The 20,807-nt window shown below is 54.6% G+C and overlaps 1 protein-coding gene across 4 annotated transcripts in view; it reads left to right on the top strand.

Moving 5' to 3' along the window:
* The window catches only part of PHF21B (PHD finger protein 21B), an 83,181-nt gene that overhangs the window by 38,780 nt on the left and 23,594 nt on the right, over positions 1 to 20,807 (top strand). For all 4 annotated transcript variants that reach the window (XM_066361292.1, XM_066361289.1, XM_066361288.1 and 1 more), the window contains 2 exons: positions 18,487 to 18,579; positions 20,034 to 20,384. In XM_066361292.1, coding sequence (XP_066217389.1) covers positions 18,487 to 18,579; positions 20,034 to 20,384 — 444 coding nt within the window. The remainder of the gene's footprint in view (positions 1 to 18,486; positions 18,580 to 20,033; positions 20,385 to 20,807) is intronic.

The raw sequence follows: 20,807 nt of genomic DNA, 5'->3' as shown, positions 1-20,807 counted from the left end.
GTTCTGTCTCCAGCTGGACACAGCAGGTGTGTGCAGAGCGGTTCTTTGAGTGAGGGAAGGCACTGATAGTCCAGGTCGTGGCTTTCGTCCCCTCCTCCTGCCCCGTTAGCGTCAGTGTGGGTAATGGAGTTGTGTTCTTTATTCACCACGAGGTCAGAGAAAGGAGGCATTCTGGGCTTCGGTGGGATCTGTAATTTTCTGTCTTTCTGTCCCCACTTCCTGTGCCCACTGTTACTCTGGGCAACTGAGATAAAACCCGAGCTGAAGAGGGTGGGCAGATGCTGAGCCTCCTCCCGAGGAGCAGGACCAGAATGCTGAGTCACAGAGGATGAAGGACGGGCTGGCCTGACCCAGTCTGGGGCAACGGCAGCTCCCTAGCCTGCTGAGGTCACCACTGAGCTGGCTGGCAGGAGCCCCGTGCTGTGCTGCTCACAGGGACAGGATGAGGGAGGCACAGGGAGGGGCTTGGCTGTCCTCGAGTTCCCCTGGGGGTCTCTGGGATGTCTCTCATGTGCATCACAGGCTCAGAGCTGAGTGACCCTGGGCAAGTCACTCAGCCCCTCCTGCAGCCTCCAGGGCTGTGCCTGCTTCTCCCCAGGGTTCTCCGTCATAACCTGAGACCCAAAATTCTGAAATTACAGTGTCCCTCTATCCTGTTGGGCCTTGTTACTCCTGTTTATTACAGCAAAGATGCTGCTGGACACGGGTGCCTCAGAAGTCGCTCCCTGCAGGCGGGCGGGCAGCAGATTGGATACGCTACTGGTGGTCATTAGCAGTGGGGAGCACTGATTGCTGGCTCCCCTTGGAATACTCCTTGGACTTTGGAAATAACAAAGTTGACTCGAGGTCTGGGAGCAGGCCTGGACCTGGAGCTGGCTGCAGGACCAGGACCAGGACCAGGACCAGGAGAAGGCGGGAGTGATTTCCTAGTGACCTAAGTGCCCCGAACAGTTCTCTATGCCTTCTTGCTCATGCTCATGTGTCGTCCCCCCCAGGCCCCGGGCCCCTTGCACTTACCCCCCCGCCCCCTTGCCCCCGACCTCCTGCCTCCTCCTGTGCAGCCTCGGGTCCATCTTGCATCTTCGAGCTGTTCCTCCACTGTGCCACTCACATCTGCTCCTGGACTCCCTGTCACCTGCGACATCACATCCTGCCTCCTCTGGGGGGGTCTCCCACCTGTGGGAATCCTGCCTTAGTGTCTCCTCTGTCACCTCCCCTCACTGGGGGTCCCACCAAGTTCTGTGCCTGGTCCTGTTGGAGCCTTGCTGGGCTCTGCTGGAAGGTCCAAAAAGGCCTTAGAGAAGGCAGACGCCGCTGTAATCGGAGCCCGCTCTGCACGTTTGCTCCCTGCAGGTGCCTTGTGTGCCCAGCCAGGGGCCTGACTGAGGTTTGGGGAAGTCCTCCGTCCCCTTTAGTCCTCAAGCCTTCCTCTGCAGAGCTGTGAGAACAGAGGTCAGGAAAACTCCATCGGTAATCAGTGAGGCCATGAGCATTTTATCTACATGAACCGGCCACATTGGTCCCATTGCTTCACTCAGTGCCACCCAGAAATCTTACCTGTCTCCAATGCTGTTCCAGGTCCCACGTCCCCTCCTGGCGACAGCACCTGGCTTTTCAGGTCTGACTGACATGACGTTTTGACTCCATTCCAAAGGCAGCCGGTTACTGTGTAGCTGCTGAAAGACTGGGGGTGCTTCCTCAGCGGGCCTGGGTCTGCGTGGAAGCAGACACCCCTCCCTTGGCCCCTTCCCTTTCTCCGCATGACAGTGGCTGCTGAGATGGCTCTTGCCTTTTTTTACATATGTAATTTTTTTAGATGTAATTTACATACATTGAAATTCGCAGATCTTAATTGTACTGGTTGATGAGTTTTGACAGTAGCATACACCCAAGTAACTCACACCCCAGTTGTGACAGAACATTTCCAATCACCTCAGAAGGTTCTCCCGTGTGCTCGCCGCCGCCTCCTCCCCACCCCTGCCCGGAGGAGCTGTGCCTGTCCCTGGACTTCAGTACGCGGCCTCTGTCTCGCTCTGTTCATTCAGCATCGTGCTTCTGAAGGGCCTCCGTGCTGCTGGCGTGCCTGCGGTCCACCTGTGCCCCTCAGCACATTTGTGCACTCCAGTGGACAGACATGTGGGTTGTGTCCACTTTCTGACAATTCAGGCTAAAGCTGCTGTGACCATTTGTGCCCAAATCACGTTGAGGACACATTTTCATGTCTCGTGTTGATAAATGGGAGTGACACTGCTTGATCCTGGGGCACAGATGTGGGGTTTTGTAAAAAAAAAACTTCCAAACTCTTTCCCCAAATGTGACATCGTGCCCTGGCGGTGTCCCCGTCCACTGCACCTGCGCTCACACGGGTGCTCACCTGGTGTGGGTGTCCTTGCTCTGCTCACACGGGTGCTCACCTGGTGTGGGTGTCCTTGCTCTGCTCACACGGGTGCTCACCTGGTGTGGGTGTCCTTGCTCTGCTCACACGGGTGCTCACCTGGTGTGGGTGTCCTTGCTCTGCTCAGCCGGGTGCTCACCTGGTGTGGGTGTCCTTGCTCTGCTCACACGAGTGCTCACCTGGTGTGGGTGTCCTTGCTCTGCTCAGCCGGGTGCTCACCTGGTGTGGGTGTCCTTGCTCTGCTCAGCCAGGTGCTCACCTGGTGTGGGTGTCCTTGCTCTGCTCACACGGGTGCTCACCTGGTGTGGGTGTCCTTGCTCTGCTCACACGGGTGCTCACCTGGTGTGGGTGTCCTTGCTCTGCTCAGCCGGGTGCTCACCTGGTGTGGGTGTCCTTGCTCTGCTCAGCCAGGTGCTCACCTGGTGTGGGTGTCCTTGCTCTGCTCACACGGGTGCTCACCTGGTGTGGGTGTCCTTGCTCTGCTCAGCCGGGTGCTCACCTGGTGTGGGTGTCCTTGCTCTGCTCACACGGGTGCTCACCTGGTGTGGGTGTCCTTGCTCTGCTCACACGGGTGCTCACCTGGTGTGGGTGTCCTTGCTCTGCTCAGCCGTCAGGGTGTCTGCCCCCCTGGAGCTCGTCAGGTTTGTCAGACCTACACTTCTCTCTAGTCCCATGGAAAGTCTGACTCTTATTCTGCCCTGTGTGTCTTCTTGTCGCCATGAAGCACTGGGTTCCTTTCTTCTGCCTCCTAATGGGGGGTGGGTGGAAGTCCTCGGCTTTTGTCTTATTTGGAAACATTCCGTCCAAGGGAAGGAGCCACAAATGTAATTATTAATCTTCTACTAGCCGAGTATCCCAGTAGATTTAAAATACTGTCATTTCAACATAAAACTCTTTAAAAAAATATATTAATGGGATATTTTACTTTTTTTTCCCCACAAAGTCTTTGAAATCCCACGGGTATCTTATACTTACCGAGACTTGGGTCGGACAAGCCACATTGCAAGTGCTTTCCAGTGACAGGTGCGTGGTGGTCCTGGAACACAGAGGTGACTTGTAGCCGTGAAGAACTGAGTTCACATCTAGCCGCTGCCTCTGCCAAGCCCGTCTGCCTGGCTGAGCATTGGTTTCCCTGTCTGTGGAATGGGTACTGCAAGTGGGGGGCCAGCACACAGTGAGGAGACGAAGGTCGTAGGCCAGGAGCCAGCATCTGCCTGGCCAGGGGGAGAGTGTGTGGCCCCGGCAGTGGTTGGGCACCAAGTGGTCAAGTTTCCCACCCTGTGGCCACATGACAAACTGGCCCCCAGCCTCCGCCAAGAGATGGATCACTGTGGGGATGTGAGGAGGCCGGAGGTGGGTTCTGGGCAGGGGAGCCTGCTGAGCATAAGGTGGGTATAGCATCCAGAAACCTCTTGTGGAAAGAGAGGCTTGAATGGGTTTCTCTCCTGCAGAATGAGTGTGCTCATAGCGCTGGGTGCCGCCAGAGTGATGCATGGGGAGCTTGGTGGCCAGGTGGCACCTCTCCTGTGGTCCCCACTATATATACTTCCTGCTCTAGGCCTGGGTTATCTCAATGTTCAATTTTAGAAGATCCTTTTTAGTGACCCATCTGACTATATCTCATAGACACTGGTGGCCCCATCACAGACGTGGGGAAACTGAGTCAGGAGATGAAGGCGCTAGGGCCAGGCGGCTCTGAGGTGGAGGCAGAACAAGAAGTGTTTGTGTTCAGCATGGGGAAGGTGTGCCCAGCCATGGCCCCTCCCCTCCTGAGCTTTCCCCCACAGCCGTCGCCTCCCAGGTCCCCAAGTGTCACTGTCAAGCATCACAGTCCCCTCTGCCCTGCTGGGGACAGGCCAGTGCAGGGACGCACCTCTGAGAGGGAGGTGCGTTTGTTAAGCACCTCCTATGTGGCTGGAACATGATATTACTGCTCTGTCCCAGTGTCCCTGTAAGTCTGAGATGGCCGTGCTGGCCCTGCAGGGGACACTGAGCTCTGCCCTGTGTCTCCTGCATTCATTTCCATGACCTGGTCTCATTCTGCAGGTCAGCTCTGGGAGGAAGAGAGGGAGGGTGGGTTGAGTGGTAGGGGACGGTCCAACAAAGCCAGAGGGCCAGGGTCTCTTTGGGTCCCCTGCCACACACATCACCAACTGCTTACCTGGGGCAGGTCACCCCCCCCACCCCGTTTTCCCCATCTGCAGGTGGGGTCCTGAACTCATCTCCCAGAATGGGGGGAATCGTCCAGACACAGACATGCTCTGCCAACGTCGGACACCCCTGCCCCTTCCCTGTTGGTGGGGACTTCCCATCCACCTCCATCTCCATTGGCTGCGTGGTGTCAGATCCGGGCTCACATCCTGGTCTGCGTAGGCTGGGCGGGACCTTTGCCTTACTTACATCTGTCCCCATAGGGCCAGACACGGGACAGCTGCCCAATCCATAGTTGCTGAGTTTAATTGGTGCCAACAGGACAAGAAGATCGTGGGGATTTAGTTCTGTTTTCCTAACTGCTGCTGGTTCAGGGACTCAAACCAGGGGCACCTGGGTTTGCCAGAACGTTCTGCATCGTGGTCTGGGTGGTGCGTACTGGGGTGTAGACATTTGTCACAGTCCATGGAGCTACCGACTCAAGCCTGCGCCGTTCACTGTAAAAGATGCAGTTCAATGTAAACTGCATCTCAGTGCTCCCTCTTTGGGGAGCCAGGACTCTGAATGGACGGCGCTGCCCCTCTGGGTCACTGCCCACGGTCCAGGGGGCCTCGCTTCAGTGAGGAGTGTGTCGTGGGCCGTTAGTGGGCTTCCTGGGGCACCATGGCGATGTGCATTCCCTAAATTAGGTTCCAGGGCATCGGAGGTGGCAGGATGACAAGGCTGAGGCCGCTGGGAGTGGGAGTCAGCTGATCACACATGGACTTAGATTTTCTAAATGACTGTTTATTTTACGGAGGTACGGAGGTTGGTGGGGGAGAGGCCATTAGAAACACTCCTATCCTTGGTGATTTATTCTCTCTGAGATTTGTTCTGAAGATGCCTGCCTGGCGGTGGCCTCCACGGTCCCAGAGCCCAGGTCATGGCTCTGGGCCTCCCGGCCGAGGAGCAGACACAAAGGCTCCCCAATCTCAGATACTGGGGAGCACGAGGTGAGGGGGATAGGTGGTCTGTGGGGATCAGGGGATGGGAAAGGACAGGCACCAACTCCTCCATGTTTTCCTGTCACCCCAGGCCCTGGGAGGCCCACCCTGGAGATGAGACCAATACTCGTTTATCCTTCCAGGGACAGACCAGAGGGAGGCACACACTCCAGGGTCTTGCCAGTGGCCTGTGAGGCTCCCCTCAACCCCTGGGTCCTCTGTGCACACACTGCCTCCCCCATACCTCTCCAAGGCTGTGAGCTGCGTTGTCTTCACCTGTGTGTCCTCCTGAGGAGAGGGGCCCTCCAGTGGGGGTGAGCCAGCCTGCTCTTCTGCCTTCTAGCCAGAGGCTACCACCCAGGACCCACGGACCCCCTACCCCGTCACTTTGGCCTCTCCCTCTTGGGGATCAGAGGTGCGCCAATGGCCTGGGGGGAACTCACCAGGGTCCTGACTGGCCTCCAGACCCCCCCCCCCCCCCAGTTCTCCTTCAGACGTGGCATTTCTCAGTTGAATTGATGTGATGCGGCATTTTCGCTGGTCGCGTGGATACCCCGCCACACATCCAGTGTGGCTTCAGGGGCTGCCGTCTGTGGGGAAGCTTCCACGCCCCACTCCCAGCCCACACCTGTGGTTGCCAGACACAAATGGCCAGTTTTTGCACACCCTCAAGATCACAGCCCAGTTCTTAGTCCACAGTGCCATTTAGGTTGTGCATTTCTTACTAAATAGCATAAAATTACACCCTTTCAAGTTAATTAGACCACTTTGCCACACTGGGGCCTGCTGAATGGATGTTGTAAATATCAGCGCAGAGAAGCCACTTGTGTCTTCAGGGCTTTCTGAACGGCCTCCCCTGCAAAGACCTCTGTGCTGGTTAAGTGGCCCTGGGCAGTCCGCTCAGCCTGACTCATCGGGTCACTGGGACCTGGGCAGCCAGGCTGCAACGGTCTCCCAGCGTTTCCCCCCAGGTGCACTCGAGAGCCACTCTGCTTTGATTTGGGGCAGGTGAGGCGTGTGCTCGTCTTGGGCCTGAGCTTCAGGAAATGACTTCCCTCTGGGGGCTTGAAACCCTGGGTTTGGAAGAGGATTCTTGTTTTAAAGACCCAGCATTAAAAGTCTCCTGAGAGCCCCCTGGGTGTGCTCCCCTCCCTAGGGAGCTGCCGTGCACTGGGGACATCCTGCGGACCCTGGGAGGAAGCAGGGTGCTGAGGGCTGGGCCGGCAGGGGAGGCGCCTGTGGGCACGCGGCACAGCCGGTCCTGGGAGGGAAGATCTCAGCAGGGCCCTGCACCGCGTGGGCCAGTCGGGCATCCTGCCCTTGCCCTTGCAGAGAGACAGCCCGCTGGTGCTCCGTCATGTCAGGAGAGGTAAGAACCCACCCTGGTTCCCTGCCTGCCCCAGAGGGCTCTGCCAGCCCGGTGTCACCTTGGGTCCTGCCTCCACATGGCAGCCCCACTTGGGCCCTGGCCAGGAGCCTGCATCGGCCCCTTACCACACGTAGGGGAGTGGCAGAGCTCTGGGGTGCAGCTCTCACTGCCCCTGGGGCTCAGACCCCCTGCCCTCCATGCCTCCCTTCAACACCCACAGTGGGCTTTGCCTACATCCCCTTGACACCCCCACTGCTGGTGCCCCTGCCCATCCCCCCACCGGTCCCACCCCTCATCCCCATGCATGTCCATCTCTGACTGCCCATTTGGAATATTCTGCTACAACTTTCAATGTCCAGCTCAGATTCCACCTCCTCCAGGAAGCCTTCCCACTTCCCCAGCTCTGTAAAGAGCTCCCTCTCTACCTCCTTTTATACTTGTTTTCGCTTATAAAATGTGCAAAAGGTACAATAGCAGACCTTTATGTGCTCCCCACCTAAATGAATAAATGACATTTTGTCCCTTTGGCTCTGGCTTAGTTTTTGAAGAGCTGAGACCTGCAGAGGAAGTAGGTGTCCCCTGTGTTGCCTCCCTCCTCCCCCTCTCCAGGGTAGCCACAGCTACACACAGGTTTGCCTGTTGACTGTAATGTCCCCAAACCACACAGCCTGCGGTGCTGACTTTCCGTAGGTGGTGTCACAGGGGCGCATCTCCAAACTCATTGACTCATGTGTACAGGGGTTTGTTGACTGACAGCTGGGAGGTGTTCCATCGAAGGCATTGTTGTGTGTCTGTGTCCCTGCACATGTGGGCGTGAGTGGCTTCAGACATGCCCAGAAGCAGAACCGCAGGCCTGGGTGTGCTTGACCTCACTTTGTCGGGCGAACCTGTTTCCCTGCAGGCGGCGCAGGTGGACACCTTGGGTTCATCTCTCCCTCCGCCCTGTGACCATGTGTGGCTCCTGGTCTGCATTTGTGAGGGGAGGAGCCATTGCGATGACAGACTACACTCTGTGCCAGGCGCCTCCCACCCTCCCCTCCAGGCCTTGGAACCAGGAAGGGGGTTCTCGCTGCCCCTGCCTTGGAGGTGAGGACAGGGATGCTTGGTGTGACCCAGGCTAGCTGAGAATGAAATCTGAGGGCAGGTTGGTCGGCATTGCTCCTGGGCATGCGCTGTGTCACAGCTGTGGACGCAGACAGGGGCTGGGAGGAGCAGAGACTTCCAGGAGATGGGGAAGCAAAGACAACAGGTGTGCATTTTCCTGGGTTGTCACACACACCCTAGATGCCTTCGATGGTCCTGTGTGGACGAGCACGGGGTCAGTGGGAATAGGAGGGGGCCCCTAGCGGTGTGACGCAGGCCCAGCGGGAGCACGCCAGTGGCACATGAAGCAGTCAGTCATTCCTGACAGGGATGACGGTGGCGGTCAGGTCTCATCTATGAATAATAAGCTGGCTTCACATGACAGCGAAAGTGGTGCTTATGTTGTATTAATATATATTTATTGCACCTGACCTCTGGTGGCGCAGTGGATAAAGTGTCGACCTGGAATGATGAGGTCGCAGGTTCGGAGCCCTGGGCTTGCCCAGTCAAGGCACATATGGGAGTTGATGCTTCCTGCTCCTCCCCCCTTCTCTCTCTGTCTCTCTTCTCAAACATGAATAAGTAATAAAATAAAAATAAGAAATAAAAAGAACTTTCCATCTTACTTTAAATATATATATATATATATTTATTGGCCCTGACCGGGGTGGGAGCCTCGTTGTCACCTTTGCCCCACACCACAGTGATTCTGTCAAGATGCAAGAATTTGCAACTCGAGAAGCTGCATGGCCCAGGCCCGTGGAGGTGTGGGAGGCAGGGCCCCCTGCCCCTGGGGTGTCCTGCGTGGTTTTTGGAGGCCTGCACTGCTGCCCCACATTTCTCATCCAGCTGGCTGGAGGCAGGAGCCTCATGGGGTGTGGGCAACAGGAGCCCCACTCTGGTCAGCTGAGCACTTGCCCAGGCAGTGGAGAGGTGCAAATGCTCCCTTCCCTGGTGTCATTGAAGCCGTGCCCAACACGTGGAACCCGCAGTGAGTGGTCCAGGCCACAGCTGCCCTGGCCAGCCCCCAGTGTCCCCTGCTGGACACAGGGAATGTGCCTGGATATAGGGCATTCAGGAATGAGGTCTCTTCTTCCTTCTGCAGGGGAGCCAGGCTGACACCTGCCCCTGTGTCAATTACCATTGGAAACGTTCCTCTCCATGTGGTATAGCCTCATTTCATGGGGACTGCAGCTCATGTGATGAAGACGGAGCTTCTTAAGCGCCAGCCTGAGGCCCAGCCTCCCCTCCACCTGCACAGCCCACACCCTCCTCTCCTCCCGGAGCTCCAAGTCCGGAATCCTCTCCCCTGGCCCAGAGTCTCGGCCCAGGACTCACTTTGCATCAGAAGGATGTTGGTGGGCATCTGGGCAGGGGGTGATATAAGGGAGGAGCCAGGGGCCACCTGGGATGAAGCTAGGGGGCCGATCTGCAGGGACATTTGAGGACTGAGGACGTGGGAATCCCAGGAACCCCCCCTACTTGAGCTGTCTGGTGTTCCCAGGTGGTGGCTCAGGGCCTCAGGCTGTGATAAGAGCCAGACTCTGCCTTGGGCTGGCCTTGGGTTATTGAACCTGCTCCATTTAATAAAACACCACTTCCTCTCTGTCTTTCCCTGGGGGGCCTGAGGCCGAGCTCCCGCTGGGCAGGCACAGGCTAAACCTGCCCATGGATGCTGCCCAAGATGTGATAGAAGGTGTGACCATCGGGAGGGCTTTCAAGGCTGATCCTCAGAGTGAGAGTGGACTGGATCTCAGTGGTCCAGGGTGGACCCTGGTCCTGGGTACCTCGTGGGAATGTCCTGTCCAGTCCTAGAGGTGGACTGGTTCTCAAAGTTGGATTTTTGTCTGCTTTGGGAACACATTCACATGGACAGCACGGGACCCCACTCCTCCCCCTCCCCCTCCAGGTTGTTGACACCCACACCAAGGGTCCCTCTTGGAGGGTGGCTTTTTGAGGTCTGGGGTCACTCTGGGCACAGAAATGGTAACCAATTCTGGGAGGTCAGGGAGCCGGTTTGCACATCTATGGGAGTGGACTTAGGTGGAGAGCTGGCCATGGCCTGCTAGCCTGTGGGGTGGTGGGTGACAGGCCTATTGCATGGGTGGCTCTGGGTGACAGTGTTTTCAGGGGTGAAGGAGGAGCCCCTTCCCTGTGCCGCACAGCTCCCTGGCCATCTGCTGAGCAAGGTCCCTAAGTTGGACCCTGGGGGCGCCAGACCCTCCTTGTTTGATGTCATCTGTCAGACCTGTCACCAAGCTCCTGCTCTGACTGGGACCTGGGCTGAACTCCAGGAGACAGAGGCCTGAGACTGGACCCTGCAGGAGCCACCATTCATCAGGGAAGTAGAGAGTGAAAGGCCAGTTCTGACCCATGGGGTCAGGGTCTGGGAGGGCGCAGCCTGAGATGCTGGGCACTGCCCATCCTTACCACCCCGTTCTCGGGCTGAGGTGAGAACTGGCTGGCCATCCAGTGGGCGCCATGCAATGCTTGCTGAATGAATGATGGAGTGAAGGGAGTCGCAGGAGGGGTGGGGCATCTGTCCTCTGACCAGGGAGGAAGTCTTGTAGACATGGTGGCACTGGTTTCCTCTCCTACCTTCTCCCACTGCTGGGCATCAGAGTGCTTTGCTTTTGGGGAGGCAAGTACATGATCCTTTTTTAGAGATGGGAGATGGATGTTGCAGAGCAAGTGGGACTGCACAGATTTGCCCAGTAAGAAAGGGGCCACTCCCGATTGACACCTGGACTGGCCGACACTGAGGCTATGCCATAGGTCCCTCTCCGTCCTGCCCTGAACAGCAGGAACGTGCCCTGTTGCAGATGAGGTGACTGGCACAGAGCTAGGGCCACACAGCTGGTGTCAGAGCCCGAATCTGAGCCCGGGCCCAAGCCCAGCCTGTCCTGCCACATGCACAGTCGGCCCCGCACCTGTCCCCTTGGCACCTGCCACCTGCCTCAGTGTCTGAGGTCCGGGCCCTGTCTGAGGTCTCCTGGGCCTCCCCAGGGACTCCGCCGATGCAGGAAAAAGTTGAAGTTACCTTTGACTTTTTTTTTTTTTTTTTTTCTGAAGCTGGAAACAGGGAGAGACAGTCAGACAGACTCCCGCATGCGCCCGACCGGGATCCACCCGGCACGCCCATCAGGGGCGATGCTCTGCCCACCAGGGGGCGATGCTCTGCCCATCCTGGGCGTCGCCATGTTGCGACCAGAGCCACTCTAGCGCCTGGGGCAGAGGCCACAGAGCCATCCCCAGCGCCCGGGCCATCTTTGCTCCAATGGAGCCTTGGCTGCGGGAGGGGAAGAGAGAGACAGAGAGGAAAGCGCGGCGGAGGGGTGGAGAAGCAAATGGGCGCTTCTCCTGTGTGCCCTGGCCAGAATCGAACCCGGGTCCTCCGCACGCTAGGCCGACGCTCTACCGCTGAGCCAACCGGCCAGGGCACCTTTGACTTTTATGGTCCTTTTTCTCCCTTATTAGAATGCGTAGAGCTGTAAGTGCCGTCATGAGGACGCGTTTATCTTGAGAAAAGCTCAGCTGTAAACTATCCTGTGCTCCTGAACTAGCCTCCGCCACGTTGTCTGCTGGTGTCGATAAGTTCCGACGTGGGTGGAGGTCAGTCCCTGCCAAAGTGTCTTCTCAGCTTGTTAATTAAAGGGCTGTAAGGATGTGGAGAAGCACGCTCAGGCGGGCTCAGGGCTGATAGGTGGAGATGGGTGAGCCCCCAGAAGAGAAAGGAAGATAGGTGGGAGGTGGCTTTGGCGTTCAGGGAGGAAACCCGTCCTTCCGAGTGTGTGTGTGTGGGGGGACTCTGCTCAGCAGCCTCATTGGTAGCACATCCCTCTCAAAGGATTTTGAGCTCTGACCTGGGGGGATCACCTCATCTTCTGTGCCCTTCCCACTGCCCTGGCACCAGGGGCACCTGCACCCTGCAGTATGCTCCTTGGAGAGCTGCGGGCCCCCCGCATCCCCAGCATCTGTAGCAATGCCAGTGTTGGTTGGGTTGCAGTTGGGCAGTAGTGTAGTTCATGGAGTCAACGGGTAAAGATGTGGGATGACAGCTGGTTGGTATTTTCCACGCAGTGGGTTCTGTTTCTCTATTGGTAGCCGAATGCTGAGAACGAGGTCAGAGCAAAGTTCCTGTCTTTTCCCCCCGCACTGCCCTTGAGCTCTGCCCTCTGGCAGCCTCTGTCTGTCTCTCCCTCTCGGTCCGTCTTCCCTCTGGACAGAAGTTGCTGGTGTCCCAAGTCAGAAGGGAGGGCCAAGCATTGACTGGGAAGAAGGCTTAGTTCCTCAGCCACTGGAGTCTACAGAGCAAAAGAGGGACCCAGAGAGGAATTCATGGAAACACAGGTGCCTGCACCACACAAGACCGACTGGTGCCTGGTGACGCACACAGACACGGACACACCGCAGCCCTCATACCCGCCCAGGAGCATGTCGGCACATGGGACAAGCTCATAGACAGCACACGCCTCATCTGGAGGTGTTGTCCAGACCCTCCTCATGGGCTGATGGCGTCTGGAGGGCTTATGGGGCATCTTGTCCAGAAGGGAGTCCCCAGGAAGGCAGGCTTGTGCTGGTTCTCTGGTTCCCACAGGTCCAGGTGTGGTTGTGCCTGAGTGGCTCTGGGTCCCTAGTGGTTCTGGTTGGCTCCCCACTGACGAAGTGCTCGTGTGGGTCTTTCATTGTAGGGCCTGCTGGCAGGACAGGTTGGCGGAATCACCTGGAAGCTTGGTAATCAGGTGCTGCTCCGTACCTGCCTCCCACCTGTGCAGGTCTGGGCTGGTGCCTGGGGATCTCATGCAGACAGGCCTTACAGGTGACTCTCACGTGCCAACAGGGCCAGGGGCAGGAGAGGGCAGAGCCTTCTATGTGTGTCCCTTTGTGAAAGGTGGGGCAGACCCTTTAACATGGGAACTGGTCAGCGCTTGTCCCCACCCAGGCTGTGCTGGGGAGGGACATGAAATATCACGATTGAGACGCTTCTTCACTAAGCGACCATGTCTGTTCATTCTCTCTGTGTTGTACATACATAAAGCTCGATGTGCACAGCAAAGCTTGAATGTAGGTAACTTGGCTCCATTGACAGAGAGACAAGACCTGAGCCGGAACTTCGCCCATGTGGGGCAGGTGGTACATTCTGGAGGAGGGAGGAGCCATCCCATCATCATCATCTGGAGAAGCAGCCCAGTGGTTTGTGGGCCTGTGATACTTGCCGGGTCGTTTGGGAATAGTTAACAGTCATTCTGGGGGCAGAGAGATCTAAGATAAGGGGGGAAGTAAAGAGCGATTTATTTTTAGCAACTTTGTTGAAGTGCAATATACAATTAACTGCACACGTTTAAAGTGCGCCACGTGACAAGTCTGACATGTGTATACACCTGTGAAACCATCACCAGAGTCAAGATCGTGAACATGCCCGTCACCCTCATAAGTTCACTCCTGCCTCCTGTGATCCCTTCCTCCCATCTCCTCCATCTCCCCACAACCCCCAATGTGTTTCCTGTCCCTTTAGGTTAGTTTGTATTTTCTGAAATTTTATATACTGTAAATGGCATCATACAGTATGTCATCCCTTTCTTATCTGGCTCCTTCCAGCAGGGTCATTTTGAGACTCATCCCTGTTGTTTTGTGTATCGATCACCCATTCTTATTTATTGCTGAGTAATGTCCCATTAAGTGGGTGTACCAGATGTTCGTCTGTGGCCCTGTTTCCACTGGGAGAGATATACCAGGTGTTCATCTGTGGACCTGCTGATGGACATGTGGGCTGTTTCCAGTCTGGGTGGTCACAGTAGAGCTGCTGTGAACTTTCGTTTACAAGTCTCTGGGTGGGTACAAGCTTCCATTTCTCTTGAGTAGAACCTGAGAATGGAATGGCCGGACCTTATGGCAGATGACCTTGATTGGGCGGCTACGAAATGGCCACAGGCTGGGGGGGCTTATGCAACAGACCTTTACTTCTGGCAGTGCTGGGGGCTGAGACATCCAAGATCGGGGTGCTGGCTGATTCAGTTTTGGGGAGGACCCTCTTTCTGGTTTACAGATGGAGCCTGTTTTAGCTTGTTTGAGCTTCTATAACAAAATTCCCAGCAGGCTGGGGGCTCATGAGCAACAGAAATGTCTTGCTCACAGTGCTGGAGGCTGGAAGCCCAAGGTCAGGGTGCCAGCACATGGGTGAGGGCTCTCTTCTGGGCTGCTGGCTTCTCCTTGTCTCCTAGGCTGGGGGAAAGGGCCAGGCATCTCCCTGGAGCCTCTTATAAGAGATAAATCCCATTCATTGCGAAAGTCCACCCTTGAGACTTAAGCACCTCCTTCTAACACCTTCCCATGAAGTGTCAGGATTCCAGCCAGTGGATTTTAGGGGGGCACAATCATTCAGACCATGGCAGATGCCACCTTCACATGGCAGAGAGAGAGAGAGAGAGAAAGAGAGGGAGCAAGCCTGCCCATGTCTCCTCTTATGAGGGCCTTCACCCCATCACGGGCCCCCGCCCCTGTGACTGGCTCACCTCCCAAAGGCTCCACCTCCAAGGCTCCCACTGGGGGGGATGAGAGTTTCAACCTATGAATTTTGGGGAACACAGACATCTTTAATGTTTTAAGACACTGATTATACTGTTTTATGTTCTCAAGAGCAGTGGCTGCCCTCCAGCCTCCCCAGCCCCTGACTTGGGCAGTCTTCCTCATTTTAACCATCTGAATAGGCAGGCATGTGGGAGTATCTTATCAAGGGTTTAATTAAGCATTTTCCAAATAACAAATGATGTTTACTGTCTTTCCATTTGCTTATTTGCCGGTCAGCACATCTTCACTCAAGTGTCCATTCCAATCTTTTATTCATTTTTTAAAGTGGGTTGATTTCCGTTACTGAGTTTTGAGAGTTCTTTTATGTGTTCTAGATACAAGTGTTTTTATCAGATAATTGATGTGTGTGCGTGTGTGTATGTGCGTGTATGTGTGTGTGTGTTTTATTTCAAGCTTGCGGCTTGTGTTTTCATTCTCTTAACACTGTCTTCCCAACGTCAGGAGTTTTTAAAGTTTTGAAGTTCAGGTTATTAATTTGTTCTTATACAGATTATGCTTTTTGGTGTTACATGTAAGAGTCTTTGCCGAACCCGAAGGAAGTCCCCAAAATTTCCTCCCATGTTTTCTTCTAAAAGTTTTATTGTTTTCTTAGGCATTACAATTAGGTTTTGGATCCATTATGAGTTTTTTCTTTCTTTGTTAACATGGCACAAGGTATGGGTTGAAGTTAACTTTTTGTATGTTTTTAATACACAAGTGTCTATTTGTTACAACACCGTTTTTGAAACCCTGATCCTTTTTCCACTCAGTGAATTAATTGACTTCCCTGAAAACCAGTTGATCATGTATGTGTGAGTCTATTTTTGGACCCTATCCAGGTCCATGGGTCTATCTTTATAACTTAACACTTGCACCACCCAGTCTTCATCACCATAGCTGTGTAGCAGGTCCTGAAGTCATGCAGTTTAAGTCCTTTACCTTGTTTGATGGTTTTTGTCTGTTCCAGAGGGTTTGGGGGTGTTTTTGGTTTTTTGGCTGTTCTGGTCCTTTGCATTTCATATGCCCTTTTAAGTTATCTTGTCGATTTTTACCAGAAAAGAAACAAAAATACCTGCTGAGATTTGTATTGAGATTATTTGTAATTGAATAGGTAGATCAAGTCAGGAAAGAGAATTGGCATTTTAACAACATTGAGCCTTCTGATCCATGGTTACAGTATGTCTCTCTCTTTACATGGGTCTTTTAAAATTTCTCTCAGCAGTGTTTGGAAGTTTTCAGTACACAGGTCTTAGAGAGCTAATGTCTTATCTGAACATATATTCCTTATTTCTTTATGCTATTACAAGTAGCATTTAAATTTTTTTAAGGTTTCTGAATGGTGATGGCTGGTAGATAGTAATACAATTTTTTCTGTTAGCCTTGCATCCTGAAACCTTGCTAATAAACCCATCTATTAGCTCTAAGAGCTTTTTTTTTGTAGATTTCATAAAATGTTTTTATGTAGATGATACTGCCATCTGCAAATGATGACAGTTTTATTTCTTCTTTCTAATCTGGGGGCCTTTGATTTCTTTTTCTTGCCTTGTTGCATTGGCTAGGCTTTCTAGTCCAATGGGGAATAGAAGGAGTGAGACCAAATATCCCTGCCTCATTCCCGATCTCTGGGGCAAAGCCTTCAGTCTTTCCTCAGTAAGTATGATGCTAGCTGTTGGTTTTTTATAGATGACTTTTTATCAGGTGAAGGGAGTTGTTTCCTATTACTAGTTTACTGAAAGTTTTTGTCTTGAATAGATGTTGAGTTCTGCTCAATGCTTTCTCCACATCTATTGAGATAACCATATTCTGGTGTTTTTTTGTTTTTTGTTTGTTTTTTTGTATTTTTCTGAAGCTGGAAACGGGGAGAGACAGACAGACTCCCGCATGCGCCCACGGGATCCACCCGGCATGCCCACCAGGGGCGACGCTCTGCCCACCAGGGGGCGATGCTCTGCCCCTCCGGGGCGTCGCTCTGCCGGGACCAGAGCCACTCTAGCGCCTGGGGCAGAGGCCAAGGAGCCATCCCCAGCGCCCGGGCCATCTTTGCTCCAATGGAGCCTTGGCTGCGGGAGGGGAAGAGAGAGACAGAGAGGAAGGAGGGAGAGGGTGGAGAAGCAAATGGGTGCTTCTCCTATGTGCCCTGGCCGGGAATCGAACCCGGGTCCCCCGCACGCCAGGCCGATGCTCTACCGCTGAGCCAACCGGCCAGGGCCATTTTGTTTATTTTTTAACTGATACTCAAATGGTGAAGCAGCCTTGAATTCCTGGGATAAATTCAACTTGCTCATGTTGTAGTATCCTCTTTATTATTGTTGGGATTGATTTGCTAACACTTTATTTAGACTTCTTCTCTCTCTTCTAAATTTGAGAGAGATCCTCGCTGATCTCTGGCCACCTGACTCTGATTGAGAGATGTTCATCCCCATTGGGGAGGCTCATGGGGCACAATCATGGCTGAGTAGGACTGCCCCTCATCAGCTGTGGTAGTGGTGATTCTCACAGAAGGAGGCTTAGGCAAGCAGGCACCTCAATCACATCTATATATGTGTGTGCCTAGCATCCCAGGGAGGTGGTCCTCTCCCATCTCCTCACCCTATAAATACCCACCCTGCTGTTGGTGTGGCATCAACATTGGAGGGAGCCCCGAATTGAGGAGATGGGATTCGAGGGTATGTCAGGTGTGCCCTGGTCACTGCCCACCTGGTGGGCAGAGTAGGGACATGTATCAAGGGCCAAAATTCTTAATACCCTTCTTAATTCCTGCCTAGGAAGCTGTTTATAAAATCTCCCCTATGGAGTTTGTGATGTGCAATGGTTTTGTCCACGATGGCCATTCACTGAAGCACTGTTTGAGCATCGCAGGAAGATGGGACAAAGCCCACACTTGTGGGAGGAGGGACTGGCTGTGGAAATGGCCGTCAGTCCACTGAGTGAGACTCAGCAGCCCTTGGAGTGACTTGTGATGGTTGTAGCAATGTCAGAAAATTCTACGTTCCCTTGAGTGGAAGTAGAAACACAGGGGACACAATTCTGAGTGTAGCTTCGTAGAAATTGTGCTTTAAGAAAGGAAGTTGCCTGACTTGTGGTGGCGCAGTGGATAAAGCGTCGACCTGGAATGCTGAGGTCGCCAGTTCGAAACCCTGGGCTTGCCCAGTCAAGGCACATATGGGAGTTGATGCTTCCTGCTCTTCCCCCTCCTCTCTCTCTCCCCTTCTCTAAAATGAATAAATAAAATATAAAAAAAAAAAAAAAGAAAAAAAAGAAAGGAAGTTGATGTGCGACTAAGGGAGGTTTTCTGGGTGATGCCCTTCTTTTCCTTCCTCTGGTTTCCAAAGTTTCTTGCATGTGTATCTATTACTTTTGCAACTGAAATTTCATAATTAAGGGTGAAGAGAGCAGCATTTGCTGTTTCCGCGGCCTGGCCCTGCCAGTGCACCAGGCGTCTGCTGGGTGGGCCGTTCCGCGGCCTGGCCCTGCCAGTGCACCAGGCGTCTGCTGGGTGGGCCGTGCACGCTTCGTGCCGCGTCCCGTCTCAGGTGTCTGCTGGGTGGGCCGTGCACACTTCCTGCCGCGTCCCGTCTCAGGTGTCTGCTGGGTGGGCCGTGCACGCTTCCTGCCGCGTCCCGTCTCAGGCGTCTGCTGGGTGGGCCGTGCACGCTTCCTGCCGCCTCCCGTCTCAGGCGTCTGCTGGGTGGGCCGTGCACGCTTCCTGCCGCGTCCCGTCTCAGGCGTCTGCTGGGTGGGCCGTGCACGCTTCCTGCCGCGTCCCGTCTCAGGTGTCTGCTGGGTGGGCCGTGCACGCTTCCTGCCGCGTCCCGTCTCAGGTGTCTGCTGGGTGGGCCGTGCACGCTTCCTGCCGCGTCCCGTCTCAGGTGTCTGCTGGGTGGGCCGTGCGCACTTCCTGCCGCCTCCCGTCTCAGCAGCGCCCTCCTGTCTTCCAGACTTTGGGATCCATAACTACAGTGCCTGTCACGGGTCCTCAGGTCAGTTCCTTGCAGAGGTTGGCCGGGCAAGGAGCGGCAGTGCTACCTCAGGTAAGCAGCCCGGTGTGTCTGTCCCTCCATCCCTGTCCCTCCAAGCCCAGCCCCGTGGTTCTGAGGTGTTGGTGGGCACTGAGCTGGGCGGGAGCCCCTTCCTTCGCCCACCTTCTCCTGTCTTGCAGAGGTGTTCTAACAAGACCTAGCTTTCCCCAGTGAGGAACTGGGGGAGATCAATTCAGTGGGTACTGACCAGGATTTCTTTTTTAATGGAATAAACTAGGCTGGACTAGAATAAGACTGAAAATATCAAGACACATCCTAGCATTGTTTCCTGAATAACTTGTTTCCAGACTGGGTCAGCAAGCACGAGGGCACAGGAGTGAGAGATGGAGGCAGAATCACAGTCCTCACAGCACAAGGAGGGGCGGTCGGAGCAGGCAGAGAGGTGGAGATGTGTCCACAGGGGCCTTTGGGAGGCTCATATATCAGGCCACAGACCTGGGTGTTGCCTATCAATGACCCAAAGGCTGTGGGGAGCTTTGGACAGCTTCAGAGCAAGGGAGGGTCAGGATTGGTGCTTCTGATCAAGATTGGTACACTTTCCTTGGAGTTCTCACTCCAGCGTGCACCCACGTGCACCCCATACTTGTGAAATTCCAAGGCCCCCCTTTCTTTCCACCCTAACATGAGTTCACACATGTATATGCACACACACACACACACACACGTGCACAGGTATGTGCTGTCTTCATAGTCCCTCACCATTGGCCTCTGCACCTTCCCCCAACCTTCTTCTCACATGTCATGGCCAATGTTCAAATCCCGCCCGTGTTATCTGGGCCTGGCTTACTCACACTCAAGTCCAGATTATGTACTATTAGCTGGCAGTGCTGTCCGTAGCCCATGGCAAACCTGAATGACAGGGAGGAGCCAGCAGAGCATGGAGCAGCCCTTGGTGTGAGCTATAGGTCACAGCTGGGGTCCATGTCAGCTGGTCTTCTTCAGAGGGGGGGAACTGCAGTCCCAGAGCCAGTCACTGTTGGCAGCCAGAGCTGGCACAGGCCAGAAGGAGTCTGTCTGTGGTCTTCCACATGATGTGTCCATGTTGGTGTAAGAGGGCACTTTGCTGCTTTGTGACTCGATACGGACAGGGTCATACTGCACCCACTGTCCCTCTGACTCATCTGTCTGCTCCCCCATCCTCCTTTTCTGGTCAGTACCACTTTATCTGAATTGAGCTGGGAGGGACTGTGGCCCAGAGTGGCTCCTCCTGAGCCCCCAGGCCAGTCAGTGCAAGCCCAGGACGCGGGAGACATTGGTGGGCCGTCCCGTGGCCTCTCAGCTCTCATTTTCTCACCTCTGACTTGGGAAGTCTGTGAGCCAGGTTATGTCGGCCCCCATGCTCTGTCCTCCCTACGTCCTGGCTCTGCTCAGGGCTGCCCCTTTGCTGTGCCTCTCGTCACCCGCCTGCGTGTCTGTCTGACCCTGCACCTGTTCCTCCCTCCCAGGTTAGGCCAAAGACCCTGATTCCAGACAGCCTCCCCATCACCCCAGGCCGGGATCGGCCACCCAAGCAGCCCCCAACTTTCCAGAAGGCCACTGTGGTCAGTATCAAGAACCCCAGCCCAGCTCTCCCAACTGCCAACAACACCGTGAGCCATGTGCCAACACCCGGCAGCCAGCCCCAGGCCCTCGCCCAGCCGGCCGCCATCACCTCTTCTCTGAGCAGTGCCGGGGTGGCCTACGCCATCATCTCCACTGCCCCCAGCAATGCCGCCGCCATCGCCCCCAGCACCGCTGTGTCCGTGGTCAGCGACAGCATCAAAGTCCAGCCTCTCCTCATCAGTGCCGACAACAAGGTGAGGCTGTGTCCACAGGTAGGTTCCGGGTGTGCCCGCACACACTGGAGGCAACTGTCCAAGAGGTGCTCAGGCAGAATGAGTGACTGATGGCAGAATGATCAAGCAGCCAAATGTATAAATGGGCCATGGATGAGTAAGGGTCACACAAATGGATCCATGCATGAATGACTGAGGGCACAAATAAATTGATATAGGACTGAAAAAATAGATGTTCAGAAACTAATATAGCAAAACAAAAATTATTGGTCAATGAATGAATTATTTCTTTTATTTTCTTCTTCTTCTTCTATTCCAAGTGAGAGGAAGGGAGATAGAGAGACTGACTCCCACATGTGGCCCAACCAGAATCCACCCAGCAATACCATCTGGGGCTGATGGTCTGCCCATCTGGGGCCATGCTTGCAACTGAGCTATTTTTAG

This window comes from Saccopteryx leptura, chromosome 1 (assembly GCF_036850995.1).
Source record: "Saccopteryx leptura isolate mSacLep1 chromosome 1, mSacLep1_pri_phased_curated, whole genome shotgun sequence".
Classification (NCBI taxonomy): domain Eukaryota; kingdom Metazoa; phylum Chordata; class Mammalia; order Chiroptera; family Emballonuridae; genus Saccopteryx; species Saccopteryx leptura.
Note: the sequence above shows the minus strand (reverse complement) of the source record. Positions and strands in the feature narration are given on the sequence as shown.